General features: G+C 42.2%; 1 protein-coding gene across 15 annotated transcripts in view; it reads left to right on the top strand.

The window, feature by feature from the left end:
* Positions 1–14,198, top strand: part of LOC112661310 (gamma-secretase activating protein) — an 83,393-nt gene extending 69,195 nt beyond the window's left edge. For 4 of the 15 annotated variants that reach the window (XM_025449292.3, XM_049096645.1, XM_049096646.1 and 1 more), the window contains 8 exons: positions 2,399–2,494; positions 4,505–4,575; positions 5,050–5,141; positions 10,517–10,636; positions 11,478–11,539; positions 13,306–13,407; positions 13,579–13,678; positions 14,090–14,198. In XM_025449292.3, coding sequence (XP_025305077.1) covers positions 2,399–2,494; positions 4,505–4,575; positions 5,050–5,141; positions 10,517–10,636; positions 11,478–11,539; positions 13,306–13,407; positions 13,579–13,678; positions 14,090–14,181 — 735 coding nt within the window. In that variant the 3' untranslated portion in view covers positions 14,182–14,198. The other 11 variants (XM_025449293.3, XM_025449297.3, XM_025449294.3 and 8 more) reach the window with 11 other exon arrangements.
* The last annotated feature ends 1,235 nt before the right edge of the window (positions 14,199–15,433 follow it).

Raw genomic sequence — 15,433 nt, 5'->3', positions numbered from 1 at the left:
TACCTGGGTGGCTTAGTTGGTTAAATGTCCAACTCTTGATTTTGGCCCAGGTCATGTTCTCAGGGTTCTGAGATTAAGCCCCATCTTGAGCTCTATACTGGGCATGGATGGAGCCTGCTTAAGATTCTCTCCCTTTCCCCCACTCCTGCCCACACACACTCTCTCTCTCAAAAAAAAAAAAGAAGTCAAAGATTCTTGCTATTTTCACTAAAATTTTACATTGTCTGGAAATTCTATACAGTGTGATAAGAAGCAAAAGTAAAATAAGATGCTATGATTGTCCAATGCAATAAACAAAATAATCACCTGGGGAAATGGAAAATATTAAGCAATTAGTAAATAAGCTGCTGATTCTAAATTTATTTTTTATTAGGATTAACTAGTTAGAAAAGTTAATGAAAAACTATTCCATTTCCAAATCCTTAGCATCTAGGCTTAATAAAATCACAACCAAAAAGCCAATGAAATTTCTCTGATGGTTGACCAGAGGAGTGGAACTAACATTATCAGATGGCCAAGTGTGTTATTGACCTACAGTAATTGAAACAATATGGTGCTTGTACAAAATACAGAATCAGGAGTCTCTAGTTTAAATTTGAATCTTTAGTGTATGATAAGTTAGGCATTTAAAAATTACTGGAAAGAAATAATTTTTAATCAATCAATGGCTGGCTATTTGGAAGACAGTTGGAGTCCTCCTATTCCAAATACCACCACCTTATACCACAAACCAACAGAAATACCAGATGGATTAAGGAATCTAATAAAAAATTATATGCGTGTGTGCTTGCATATCAGATTGTCAAAAATTTAAAACTCACGCTAGCAAAGTTCATTGTACAGGGAATTCGGCAGCCCCATGCAATGCAGTTGAAAACTAGTATAACCACAGCAGGAGGCATTTCGGAAGTATCTCTAAAACCTTACATACGTGACCCAACAAGTTCCATTTCTAGGAATTTAGCTTGAGAAAATAATTGGGGATATGGCAAACAAATCATATACAAGAGGTTTTTTTTAGTACTGTTTACAATAGTATAAGAAGTATTCCATATGAGAATAAGAATATCCAATTCAATTTTAGTACTTTCATAAAATCTGAATACTGTGTAGCCCTTACAACCAGTGTGGTAAAGAAATTTAATGACATAAACTATGTCATTTTTTTATGAAAAAAAGCAAATTAGAAAACATTGAAATAAGTGTGCACACTGGGAAAAAAGGGGAATAAAAAATCCAAAATGTTACCACAGATGATAGGATTATGAGTGATTTAAAATTTCATCTTTATGGTTGTTACAGAAAAATTGAAAAGCATGACAAAGCATGCAATAATCTTTAAAAATTTTTAAAGTTTTATACCTAACTAACACATGGCCCAGAATGCCATGGGCTAAGTTTTGCTCCGGGTGTCATATGTGTAAATCTGCCAAAATAGAAGACATGTGCACACATGAGGTCAGTTGTATAATTTCCATGGAGTTTATTGGTGCAAAGATCGTTCCACCCAGGAGAGCCTCCAGCTGAGGAGGGCATTTAGGCAAAAGGGAGGAGGAAAAAAGGAGACAAAACAGCAAAAGGTGAGGAGGGCTGGGATGCTACACTGATGGGTGAGCTCCAAGAAAGATCAGAACAGAGTAGGTAGGGTAGCCCCGGTGGCGCAGCAGTTTAGCGCCGCCTGCAGCCCAGGGCATGATCCTGGAGACCCTGGATGGAGTCCCACATCAGGCTCTCTGCATGGAGCCTGCTTCTCCCTCTGCCTGTGTCTCTGCCTCTCTCTCTCTGTCTCTATGAGTAAATAAATAAAATCTTAAAAAAAAAACAAAAAACAGAGTAGGTATACAAGCCTGTTTAGAGGTGATGGAATCAATAATTTCATTACTTTTGTATGTCGGGGGGCTATGCCGAATGCCTAGAGCCCCTGCACAGAGGGGTACCTGATGCATTTCATTTTTACTCCTGCCTCTATCTTTCCAATGCCTCAAAGCATGCCTCTCCCCACTACACCTGCATCAACATAGTTCATCATTCAGGTTGTTCCTGTTAGTGCTCCAGGGCTGGGAGCAGTAGACTTCAACCCTTTGGTAGATCCCAAAGCCCTTGACTTCTAAGTTAGTGGCTTCCCTTGGCTTCTTTGGAGAATCCTCATCAGGGCTGGGAATCTGCCTCTCGGCTGCTCACTGGGCTCTGGGTGAATCAGCGGTTCCTCTTGAGGAATGTTGTTGTCCCTGATGTATGCCCATTAAAGTAACACTGTGGGTTATACATTTCTACCAATGGGCTCTTCAGGTCCAGTATTTTTCATATTGGTAAACTGTTAATAAATAGATCTAGTTTAAAACAGTAGCAGGTGTGAGTGGGTAGTTTGTGATGTATCTAATCCGTATCCTGTTTTCAGATGGTGTCTGAGCTAAGAGAGCATCTCCTGAGACACCTACAGGGTATAGAAAAGAAGAAAATTGAACAGATGGTTCTGGACTACATTTCAAAACTGGTTGGTTTTGCTTTTTGTTCTCTGTCCTGCATTGCCCCAGTCCCCCTAGTATGTAGCTCCCAGTTTTTGGCTCAGTATGTTTTTCAGATTAGGTTTTTGCAGATTTTCTGTCCTCAAACCACTGTGTTTGGTGCTATAGATTGAACAAAGGGAAAAAAGAACCAAAAAACAAGGGGGACTTGGTTATGAAAGTGGTTTATTACACTCCCTTCAAATAGTGATCTATATGTTCACGGAAGCATGGAGCTGTGATGAGCTCAGCATGGTTGCCAAATGCTCACGTGCCTCTTAGCAACTTTCAGCTCCTTATTAAACTATCAGTAATGATTTCTATACATGGAGGCTGGTGAAGACATGAGAGAACTTGAACTGAAATTCTTAATGAGTGCCAACAGCCCAATTAGGCCAGATTCTTGCTTAATTGTGTAAATACTACCACATTAGAGTCTGCTGGTGAGATTGGTAGCTCATCCACCAGGTAGCCACCTGTTGGAATTGTGTGATCCCAATTAATAGCACCAGTCCATGTATAAACAGAAATGCTATGGCTAGACCGATTTTGAGGTGGTCTTGAGTCTCTCAGAAAGCATATGGAGCTGAGGCCTGACCCTACTTAGAAGCTAGAAATAATATGCTAGACAATTTCCTAAAGTATTTAAATTCATAGAAAGAGAAAGAACACTCCATTCCTCCCATTTGGGGTAAGACCAGTATGCAAATGACCAATGTGTGAACATACGTTTTTGCATTAAACTCTGGAAGATTAAATGTATTAGATATGGCCCTGGCTGGATTTCATGTTTAATTTTAAAGTTTTCTGCCTTTATTACAGTCATTAGTGTCTGTTTTTAAACAATATGTTTAGAATTTCACAATTTTTAATACATTAGGAGAGGTTGGTATTCTCACAAATTGATGTTTACAAGTGAGGCATTGAAACTTCCCTAAATAATAATTCTTCGTAGTAGAACCGTACCGAGGAGCTCACCTTATGAATGTGGCCTTTATCTTCTCCATGCTGGTATTAACTTGCTTTCCCTGTCCCTTAATAACACAAGTATTTAACATGTCCACCACCTTTCTTTCTGTTGACTTTAAATTTCACTTTGCAAAGTGTTAAAGATTTTTGTTCACGCATCATTCTTCCCTGTAGCTAAACCCATAAAAGTTTTAACACTAGTCTGTATTAACCACTAGAAGCAATGCGACCAGAAGTGGTAGAGATGTAGCCCCAGAAAACTCAGTACCCTGATTTCCTGACTTAGCAGTGACTGATGGAGGCCAGATGTGCGTGCTCCTGCCCAGCAGCAAGCAGCCATGTCCCCTGGTCCTCACAGGAGAGTGGCCCGACAGGCTTTCTGAAACAAATGCAAGAAGTTGCTGCAGCACGAGACTTCAGCCAAAGAGACACAGAGAATCTGTGTCATTGAGAACTAATTATTTTTATCTGTGCCTATATGGAGATCCTTTCTGATTTGCCCCCTGGCCTTGGCTACACTTGCAGGACATGGGATCCATGGCTGGTGACAGCCCCAGGGAGACTGCTCTGTTGCTGACAAACTAGTCAAATGCATGACCCAGACTTGAAACTGGTCGCACTCCATAGTTGATGCTCGGGACCTCCATTCTGTTCTGTGTCTCCTTTCTCCTCATTGTCAGCTGTGGGCCTGTGTCATGGAACAGTCCAAGAGCAAATCCAGTTGTACTTGGCCTTCACTGCTGGCAGAGGGCCTGTGACCGAGGGCCTGTTGACCAGGCTGGGGAAGCTCAGCTGGGGCACTGCCTGCATAGACAGAAGGGACTCTGTTAGGCTCTGGTGCACATTTTCAGTCTTTCCATTTTGGATTCCACAACCTCTGAATTGGCTGCAGAAAGGCTGGTTCTGTGTCCAGGCGCAAGCTGAATGCCAGCCACCCTGAACATGCCTGTCAGGCCTGTGGAGGGCTCGCTGTAGGGACCCCGGAGGGAGAGGGAACGGGCAAAGGTTAACAGACTGTCTTTATCCTCCAGCTGGATCTCATTTGCCAAATACTAGAAACCAGCTGGAGGACACATCATCTTCACCCCTGGGTTCTCCACTTGTACGCAAGTATTTCTCATTCTCTTTTATCAAGGTGTACAAAGGGCTAAAACAACTCTAATTGCTGCCCATTTTGGCAAAGCTTTTTCAGAAGTTAACAACTGAAAACAGTTGTCACCAGCCCTGACACTGTCTTAGTTCTGTACTCATCATTTAAAGGAGTGGCCCAGTTACTTTACAGGTCCTCTTTCCCTGGCATATGGTTGATGGGGAGGAGGGGCACGTGATCTCAGGACTGCAGGGAAGGGGAATTTAGGTTAATACAATTTATCATTTATGCGCCTACTGTCTGGTTAGATTCTAGGCATTAGGCTGATGGTTGCCATCATACTCATGAAGCTTTCAGCAGGGCCTAGCCTTTCATAATTAGCATGAATTCCATCTCTATGTGCTATTCAGAGCCACTGCTTAGACAAACGGAGTTTTAGAGATGAACCCCTTGGCTGATGGCGATTCTGTTGTTTTTACCTGTCAGCAGGCGGGCCAGTGCTGCTGAATTTACAGTCTTTCACATCATGACCAGGATTCTGGAAGCTACCATGAGTTTGTTTTTACCTCTGCCTCCTGGTAAGTCTTGGCTCTTTTGTCCTTTGTTGTAAGAAATGTGTTCTTTCTTCTTCACCATGGTCCCCAGATTTTGGCAACATTACTGATTTAAGGATGAGACTTTCTGTGTTTGAGAAATTGTGTGTCTGGTGTCAGTGTGAGAGATGGGCCTGACGTTGGTCTCTGCAGACCAAATCTCCCCTCATTATTAAATTATACTGTGACTTGTCACTAACTTCAGGGAGCTAAAGCTGGTCTCTATGCAGCTTGCAAGGATATTTTGAACCAGTGGAGCTGATTCAGGGAGATCTTTCCCTGATGTCTGCAGGCTTAGTTTATCTGATTGAGAAAGTTAACACTCAGGAGGAAGTGGGTCTGGCTGTTAGAAAATAGCTGATTTTTATGTGCTAAGAAGCTAAAAATCACCCTTAGGATTTTGAAACAGGACCAAGTCAGGCCTCAAAACACCCTTGGCACATGTATGTAGTCATTTATTTGATTGGTCATTTGTTCACTCAATAAACAAACATTGGTTGATTTTTTTTTTATTACATTCCATATACTGTGCTAGAAATTAGAGCAGTTACAAAAGTAACAGAAATCTAGTTGGTAACATGTATTCATTTTAAGAAACAATAAGCTCCTGTCTGCCTTGTGTTCATTACATATATATTCTTTTTTTTTTTTAAGATTTTATTTATTTATTTACAGAGAAAGAATGCATAAGCAGGTGGAACAGCAGGAAGAGGGAGAGGGAGAAGAAGGCTTCCTGCTGAGCAGAGAGCCCATCACTGGGATCATGACCTGAGCCAAAGGCAGATGCTTAATGGACTGAGCCACCCAGATGCCCCCATTATGTACATATTCTGATGAGTGCTAAACTTTATGATAACTATCACTACATAATGTTTATCAGCCAACTTAATTTAACTTACTCATATACATTTATCCCATCATCTATCAGTAATTCATTCCTTTACTCATTTTTAAGTCAACATGTAGATGGTGCCCATTTTGTGCCAGTTACTATACTAAGTACTTTACATAAATGAGCCCATTCCATTTTCATAACAGTCCTAAGTAGGAGCTTAAATTGGACCACATTAAATTGCCAATACCCAACCAGTTTTTGACCAACAAAAAAGGCACTTTCATATAGTTCCACTTAATATTATTCCCACTTTATAGAAATTGAGGCATAGGAAGGTTAAGTAACTTGCCTAATAGACACACAGCTATTAAGCAACAGAGCCAGTGTTCAAATCCAGGAAGTTGAGCTCCAGAATCTGTGCTTTTACTACTATTCTGTGCTTGCCTCTTGAATTTTATATTTCATTTGAATTGGTTGATGCTAAAACATTGACAGTTTATTGGCCCAGAAATCCCCACAGCATGTTTCAGCCTGTCTGCATTTATGATACATCTGATTCAGTTTGGAATTCTTCATGCTTTCTCTATCCAACATATGCCTTATCTTATAAGATCTGCTGATATTGGAGGTACAAAAAGGGTTTCCTTTGATTTTTTAGGGATCCGAAAGTGACCATTCATGAGAAGAATGGATGACTTTAAATTATCCCAATAGAATAGGAATTTCAAGGTGCCCTCTAGAAAGAGTGAAGGGATTTCATGAAAAACTATGTATGGTTTTCTGGCTTCAACTCTTAATTATTTGTCATTAACACAAAAGAGTTGGTAGGGGCATGGATTCATGCTTTGAGATTTGTTCACCATGGATGTTCAAGCCTCTTTTGTAAATAAATGAAAGTGACTTAGTGGGGACAATATTATATCTGGGAGATCATAAAACTTTACTTTCTATGGAACATCAGGGACATGTAAGGAGGGAAAACATGGAAAAGTGTTATCCATAGTGATTAAGAATTATTATGAGTAGACTTTATGGTTTGTTTCCATGGGTCAGGTAAGGAAGAGCAGTATCTCTCCTTTTCTCTTAAATGTTTGTTTCCTTCATGTGACCTGGAAAGAGAGGTGAAGTGACACTGGATCACATGGGTGTAAATGTGTGTGTGTAAATACAGGGTGTTTTTTTCATGTACTTGTGTATATAGGCTTGCTCTCCAAGCCTGCTGGACTTGTGAGAACTGTTTGAGTTCCAAGAGCTGGAAACTTGTAACCCAGTTGTTTAAGAAATAAGGAGAATGCGGACCATGAAAAAGTCATGGTTTCAAGGTGGAGCATTTGTAGTTTAAATGGGACCTGTGTTCCCCCCATGGGCTAGAGGAGGTCAGGAGCCCTGGCGGAGATGAGAACTAGAGTTGGCTGGAAAAGCTCTGTTTTGAAGCTGATGCCTGCTTATGCGTGCGCTCTCTCTCTCTCTCTCTGTTAGCCAATTTGCTCTGTTGCTTGGAGCTGACCCAAAGCCAAGAACGGACTGTTGGATGTGGAGCTGTGCCCTAGGGATAAAGGATGAAGGATCATCAGGGATCTTTAGGACATGGACACAGGTCTAGAGAAGGAATTCTGAATCCAAGAAATCTATAGGAACCTAATGAACTTTTCTTCAGAACAGATTTCATAACTTTTTCTAATCTTGGGAAGAATGTCCAAATCCACTTGAAAAATCTCATGTTATTGGTTACTGAGTAAAATTACTATTTTTTTTTCTTTTTCTTTTTTTTTTTTTTGATTCAGGGAGGCCAGAGTGGAGTCATCCTGTTGTCAGCCCCTTAACATCTGCTTGTGGGCAGAGCCTGCACTTTATCTGACCCTTGATGTGGCCAAGGACTTAGGACTTAGGACTCAGTCTCTCACTGCTCATGATTCATGTGTTCAGAGAGACAGAGAAAACTCCACGATTGTTCTGAACTCAAATTCCAGCTCTTTGGGCATCATGTCTTTGTCATGTAAGCTCCTAAGATTAGGCTGTGATCCATTGTCATTCCCTACCCACACCCCATCAGTTTCCATGTCTGGACCCATTGCCACATGCTTCTAATCCCTTTCCTTCTCCTTCACTGTCAATGCCCCCATCACCCCTGGTGCAGGTTCATGCAGTGGCCTGCCAACACCGACAGCTTACACACCTCTTGCAGCAATCTGTTGATACTCCAGTCCATTCTTTGCCTGTTGCCGTTTTAATATTCCAAGAGCAAAACTCAGACCCTTTTTCCATCTTGCTCAAAAGCTTTCAGTGTACCTCCCCAAAGTCTTCTAAATAAGAGATTCCTTTCTGTCATTCAGCATTCAATCCCTGTCATGCACACTCAGAGCACCCTGCACTTTTCTTTCATAAAACTGGTCACTTTTAAAGATTTTATTCATTGTTGGAAGAAAGAAGGGGGAAGGGCAGAGGGAGAGAGAGCCTCAAACACACTCCACATTGAGTGTGGAGCCCCATGCAGGGCTCAGTCCCACAACCCTGAGATCATGACCTGAGCCGAAATCCAGAGTCAGATGCTTAACCAACTGAGCCACCCAGGTGCCCCAAACTGGTCACATTTTTAAAAACATATATGTTTGTAAATCTTTGATTGTCTTCCCAGCAGCCTGGGAGGTGGATGGGAGCAGTAGTGGTGTCTGTTTTGCTCATTATTGTACACCCAGCTGCTTGTCTGGTGTCTGGAAGGGATTTGTTAAATAAATTAGCCATTCCAACCTACCTCCTACCATCCCTCTTATATACCTGATTCCAACTCAGCTGGGTCATTCGATACTTTCTGAATATGTTCCATACTTCCTCACCTTTGGGCCTCTGTCCATATTGTCCCATTAACCCAGCTACCAATTTTTGGGGGCAGGATAATGTCATGGCTAAGAGCCTAGGCTAAAGTCCCATAGCCTGCATTCAAATTTAGCTCTGCCACTTACTAATTATATGATCCCAGGCCTTTCTTAGCTCCTGTGAATCTTGGTTTCCCCATTTATAAAGTGGGAATCAGGCAGTTCCCACATCATAGTGTTGTATGAGGATCAGGTTAGCCAGTGCAGAGATTGAAGGCCTTGCTACATGTTTGCTCTTGGTCACCATTGTGCTACCCCATTGCTAGACTCTTTTTTTTTTTTTTTTTTTTTTTGTGCTAGACTTTTCATAGACCGAGGGCTGGTTCTCCAGGCAGTCCTGTGGAAAAGATACTGGTGGCTCCATTTTAGGGATGAGGAAATGGAGGCTCACAAAGTTTTAGCTGGTAAGCAACAGCAGGATTCTAGTGCAGATCTGCTCAGGGCAAAGTGGCTTTTTCAACTGCCTCCACTTTGTATGTTCTCTGGCCTCATTTCCACCCCCAGGAATTGCATTTACCCTACAAAGCTCCCCTCATGTGCTATCTTTTCTGAGAGGGCTTTTCTGATTGTTTCCTGGACCCATATCTTCTCCCATTGATATGGTTTTTATTGTTTATTATTAATAGTGTGCTTAGAACTCTGGATTTCTGAGCGTTTGAATAGCCCTCCCCATAAGACTTAGGTTTGAGGGAGTTGCCTTCCTCTCTTGAATTCCTATAGATTTGCTATCTGACCATATTATTTAGATTTTTCTTGTTTATAATTTAGTTCAAGTAGACCCCAAAAGCCTTTCTTTAGGGCATACCCAGAGATCAAGCATATAGACTGTCCCCGACTGGTTCAAAATTTTTCCACTTCAGCAAAGTGTGGTCCCTGTTAATCAGCCTTTTAGCCTGGGCATATAGAGTTTGAAGGTCTTCTGTTAATTGTTCTCTTTTGCCATCTTACTGTAGAATTGCAAACCTGTCACACTGTACAACTGTTTTTCATCGAGCAGGCCTTGCACTCTTTTTGCCAAAGAAGGGACACAAAGTGAAGGACATGCCTGCTTGTTGGGAACTTACCATAGACCCAGCACAGTACTTAGTCACGATAACACAAAGAAGGAGACTTGGACCTTGTCTTCAAGAAGCATTTATTAGGGATGCCTGGGTGGCTCAGTGGTTGAGCATCTGCCTTCGGCCCAGGTCATGATCCTAGAGACCCGGGATTGAGTCCCACATTAGGCTCCCTGCATGGAGCCTGCTTCTCCCTCTGCCTGTGTCTCTGCCTCTCTCTGTGTCTCTCATGAATAAATAAATAACATCTTTTTAAAAAAAAAGCATTTATTAGGAACACCTGGGTGGCTCAGTGGTTGAGCATCTACCTTTGGCTCAGGGTGTGGTCCTGGGGTCCTGGGATCGAGTCCCACATCGGGCTCCCCACAGGGATCCTGCTTCTCCCTCTGCCTATGTCTCTCTCTCTCTCTGTGTCTCTCATGAATAAATAAATAAAATCTTTTAAAAAAAATCAAAAGAAGCAGCATTTATTAGATTCTAGGTGTCAAGGCACTGAGCTGAGGGCTTTATTACTATCCTTGAATTCACTCCCTATAGAAGGCTGGCTGACCATGCGTACTACCCCCCCACCCCCACCCCCGGTCTCTCATCTAGGTTTTCATACTCTGCACACGATCCTTGGCGTCCACTGTCTCCCTTTGCATAACCTGCTGCATTACATTGACAGTGGGGTGTTGCTGCTCACTGAAACAGCTGTCATACGGCTCATGAAAGGTAAGAGGCTCTGAGTTCGCCACAGGGCCAGCGCCAGTCCAAGCCCCTTCCGGGCTGGCTTCCCGGGTGTGCACCCCGTGCAATCACACAGGGCCCTGCTGCCCTCGGGGATGCCCCACGTTCAGCTGCATGCTTGGCATTACATCTTAAAATTTGTAATATTGGAACAGGTGAGGGGGGTGTCCTCATTTGTCTTCTGCAATGGACCCCAAAAATTACGCAGCCTGTCCTGCTGAGTACAGTTCATTTCCGGTAACCAGCCTTCGGCTAATTTAAAGTAGACTTTCAAGAGGCCCCAACGGGCTCCTTGATCCACACACAGCTATTGCATTCCTTTTCTGTACATGAGGGCACTTGAGGATAGGAGCCTCCAAAGGCTTGTTTCTCCAGAAAATGTCATGGAATGGCTTACTTTCAGCTGATTAACTCCGTCATCTCAGACTGGAAATGCAAGAAAAATTGAGAGAGTTAGCACTCATGTGAGTTTGGACTCGAAGGTCTCGAGTCTAATCACTTGCTGAAATTACTCATTGGGTAGCTTACAGATGTGTTGGGGTAACATACTTTAAAGTATTTGCTGTTGCCCAAGGTGCCTTCTGTTTTAGTACAATTGTTTTGTGACCGGCAGCCTCAGAACCCTGTCCCACATAAAAAGCACGTCAGTAGAGGAAAGCCCTTTAATTCAGAGACACAAACTAAAAATTTCAAGCTATTGTTAGACTTAGCCTGAGAATTCAGGGTGGGGAACGTGTGTTATCAGAATGAACCATCGAAGTATTATTCGCTTGCTCAGATATCAAAATGGAGATTTGTTCTTTTTGCCAATCTAACTTTTTTGTAGATCTGGACAATTCCGAGAACAATGAAAAACTAAAATTCAGCATCATTGTGCGGCTTCCCCCGGTAATCCTGACTTCTCTCTTATTCTCTCCATAAGCCTTGGTGTAAACCTCCTTAGTTTCTTCTTGCAAAGGGAGCATTTACTTGTTTTGGGCTAAAGTCAATTGAATTGTTTCACTTTTTGGTCCTTTCCAAGAAATCCCATGCATCTCCGCCCCGCCGGCCGTTCCCTGCTGCGCCCAGAAAGTGCTTGTACTGCCCCTGGCCTGGAGTGCCTGGCACGGCCTGCCTAGAACATTTAGCCAGTTTCTCCCTCTTAGGAAACCACACTAATATTTACATCTGTGAGCCTGTGGGGAGGGAGAGGGGAAACATGTGCTTCAGACCTTTAAACTGATAAGAAATTTAAATACAGGTGAGGTCAGAAGGTTCTGGAACTGCATTTCCCCCCACTGCCATTTCTACCACAGCAGGAAAACATTCCCAGGTTGAAGGAAGAATGAGAAACATGAGAGAAAGGCTTGTCCAGACACTCCTTGTTTTTATGGGGGATGTTAGCTCTCCAAGTCAGAACTACTGTGAAAATACGGAATTCCACAGCAAGGTCCTAGAGCCCCGGACTTCGCGGACTTGCTGACCCGAGAGCTCAGCCGGCCCTGCTGTTGACATACCTGGAGCGCCTGTTCCTCCGGCTCGGTCCTCCCACGCAGGGATGTCCTTCTGGGACTCCTCGGTTTCCTTTGTAACACCCCCTCCTCCTCGCAGCTCACTGAAGCTCAGGCAAGGGCAGAAAACAAGGCATATTTTCCATGGCTAGATCTCTCTGGGGAAAATCTCTGAACATTTAGTTTGGTCTCTAAATTTGATTTTTTTTTTTTTTTTTTTTTTTGCCTCAATCTCATAGGGAGTTACATTTTTCTGGGCAAGACGTTGGCGAGAACATGCCTACAACCTTTTGTTTCCTAGCAAGATACTGCTTAGAGTTGCAGGTACCCAGTTTTGAAGAATAGCAGATGAACTCCATTTCAGAAAAAGAAATTTGGCAAGATCAGTGTATAAACTACTTTCCTTGGGGTTGAATTGGAGTATTTATTCAAAATTCAGAAGCACACCTCCTAGGAAATGGCCTTTCTTCAAAGGGCCTCTCTTTTATTTTTTAGTTTTTTTTTTTTTTAAGATTTTATTTGTTTATTTGACAGAATGAGAGAGCATGTGTGAGCCAACACAAGCAGGAGGAGCGGCAGACAGGAGAGGAAGAAGCAGGCTCCCTGCTGAGCAGGGATGGGGTCCATCCTAGGACCCCATAATCATGACCTGAGCCCAAGGCAGATGCTTAACCCACTGAGCCACCCAGGCACCCCAAGGGCCTCTCTTTAGACTAACTGGCTACTTTGGAATAATCCTTTTAAAATTATAAGTAGATAAAGGTACACATACTTGATGCCAGTATAAGCTACATTCTCCTCTCTATATTTTTTCCATTCTTTTATTGTTATTCTTGACTTAGTTTTTTTAGTTTTAGATACACAGGAAAATTGAGTGCAAGGTCCAGAGATTCCCAGTACACCCTCTGCCCCTACACATGCATAGCCTCCCCCGTTACCAACATCCCCCACCAGAGCGGTTCATTTGTTACAATAAACCTGCGCTGACGCATCACAATCACCCAAAGTCCGCAGTTAACATTAGGGTTCACTCCCGGTGGTGTTCATTCTATGAATTTGGACAAACGTATAATGCAGTGAGTGGGTCCATCATTATATTATCACACAGAGTATTTTCACTGCCCTAAAAATCCCCCTCTACGTATTTTTCAATTTGCTTAACAGCATATTGGTCAGAAGATCTGTCGACTTTGGGATCATCCTATGAGTTCTAACATCATTTCGCGGAACCATGTGAAGCAACTGCTGCTGAACTATAAGAAACAGGTGAGTCTGTGGGCAAGCACAGCCCACCAGATGTTGTATGGATCCTATTTGCCCATTTCAACATAGCCACAGTCAGCAATTGTAGTGCTTACCACCACCACCACCACCCCTTTTTAAAGTTTGTGCTTGTTTTGGAGAGTCCGCTAATACCAGAAGTGGTTTCCCTTTTAGCCTCAGAGTTCTATGATTGACAAGTCACCAGGCAGTGTGGAGTTTCTGCCTCTGAACTACTTCATTGAAATACTGACAGATATAGAATCTTCCAATCAAGGTAATTGCACTCATCTGTCCTCAGGGCTCTCCTGCTTTTCTCTTGACACATCAGTCCCGATTCGCTTCTGCGTACCCCTTTCTTTCCAGAATACGCCTTACTCATAAGTAGCCCTTACTGCAGCGGGTTTTAATCAGTAACATACAGTTTAGTTCCTGGAGTAAATTACCAAAGGAATAATCACCCATGAGGGGTGATTAGGGTTGAAGGGTTGAAGAGGGTTGAAGAGGCTCAAAAGCCATTTGGTTGATGTGAATGACCTTTCTTGGGGCTTACGTATAATAAATTTTAACAACACATTTCAGAGTCATGTGTTTTACTCAAATATAAAATAATTACGATTTCAATGAGCTGTAGGCCCAATGTTTTACCATGGCTACATAGTAACTCTTTTCTCCTTATTTCTTCCAGCTCTGTATGCTTTTGAAGGACATGACAACGTGGATGCAAAATTTGTGGAGGAAGCAGCTCTGAAACACACCACAATGCTTTTAGGCTTATAAAAGAGAAAATGCAATTATATCAGCTTCCAGTATTTTAATCTTGCTCATCACCTTGACTTCTGTTGAGACTCCTTTACCAATATTTAAAATTGGTAACCAAAATCAGAATACATTGTTGAACCATCTGAATTTCAGTTTGGTACTTGTTCAGAGAGAACTAAACTGCTGTACCTCATCCCAGTTTAGAAGAGCAGACAAGCAGTCAAGTGTAGAGGAGTGACAAAACAGTCTAAGAAGCATGGACTGTCTCAGTGAGGACCCAGTGGCTTCCTAATGATTTCATAGGCCAACAGCTAGTTTGTATTGCACTCTGAAATAAAATGTGCTTTAAAAAATGCAGGGAACAGTGCTTAGAAAAACAAAAACGAGATGTGTCGCAGAAGATAACGTACGACAAGTAGAAAAATGAAATGTTACATAAGAACTGTATTTGGAAAGAGGATGCTTTCTAAAGAACTGAGTTTGGACCAGGTCAACTCTGCTATTTCCAGTGTGGAATGCTTTGTAACATACAGCAGCGTGTACATACAGTTCTGAGAGTGGGCTTTGTCTTTGTGATGGTTCAGATGGAACTTTATTTAATATGTTAAAGTTTTTTGTATTTATAAAAGTTTGATTCGGTAATATCTTGTCATTAAAAAAAAAAAAAAAAAAAAGAACACTGAAGGTTCTAGCCTGACTCTTGGTTTATGAACCTTGCCTTTTTATTCCAGCCAGAAATCATGAGTTCATGAGCATGTTCCCTCAGAGGCCCCCAGGACATCTAACTAATTCTCCTAGTTTTTTTTTTTTTTTCTTCTCTTTTTTTCTCTCTTTTTTAAAGATTTTATTTATTTGAGAGAGAAGAGAAAGAGCACACAAGCAGGGGGGAGGGGCAGAGGGAGAAGGAGAAGCAGACTCCCCGCTGAGCAGGGAGCCTGATGGGGCTCCATCCCAGGACCCCGGGATCATGACCTGAGCTGAAGGCAGATGCTTATCCCACTGAGCCACCCAGGTGCCCTTTCTCTCTCTTTTATAATGACTTAATTCTGACCAATAACAATAGTTGCTTGCCTGGGGTCAGCCAGGCCCTTTGCTTTTCTATCTTTACACTGTTTCTTACAGTGAACTTGTGAAATTGTAATGATTATAAATATCACTAGCTGGTAAAATAATTCAGCTTCTTTTCTAAAATCATACTTGTGTTCCAAAAATTGCCCTCTCCTATGAATTTCCCTTTTTGGTCAAATATTTAGTCGTCACAGAGACCCCA

Source organism: Canis lupus, chromosome 18, assembly GCF_003254725.2.
Source record: "Canis lupus dingo isolate Sandy chromosome 18, ASM325472v2, whole genome shotgun sequence".
Taxonomy (NCBI): domain Eukaryota; kingdom Metazoa; phylum Chordata; class Mammalia; order Carnivora; family Canidae; genus Canis; species Canis lupus.
This window is presented reverse-complemented; position numbering and strand designations above follow the sequence as displayed.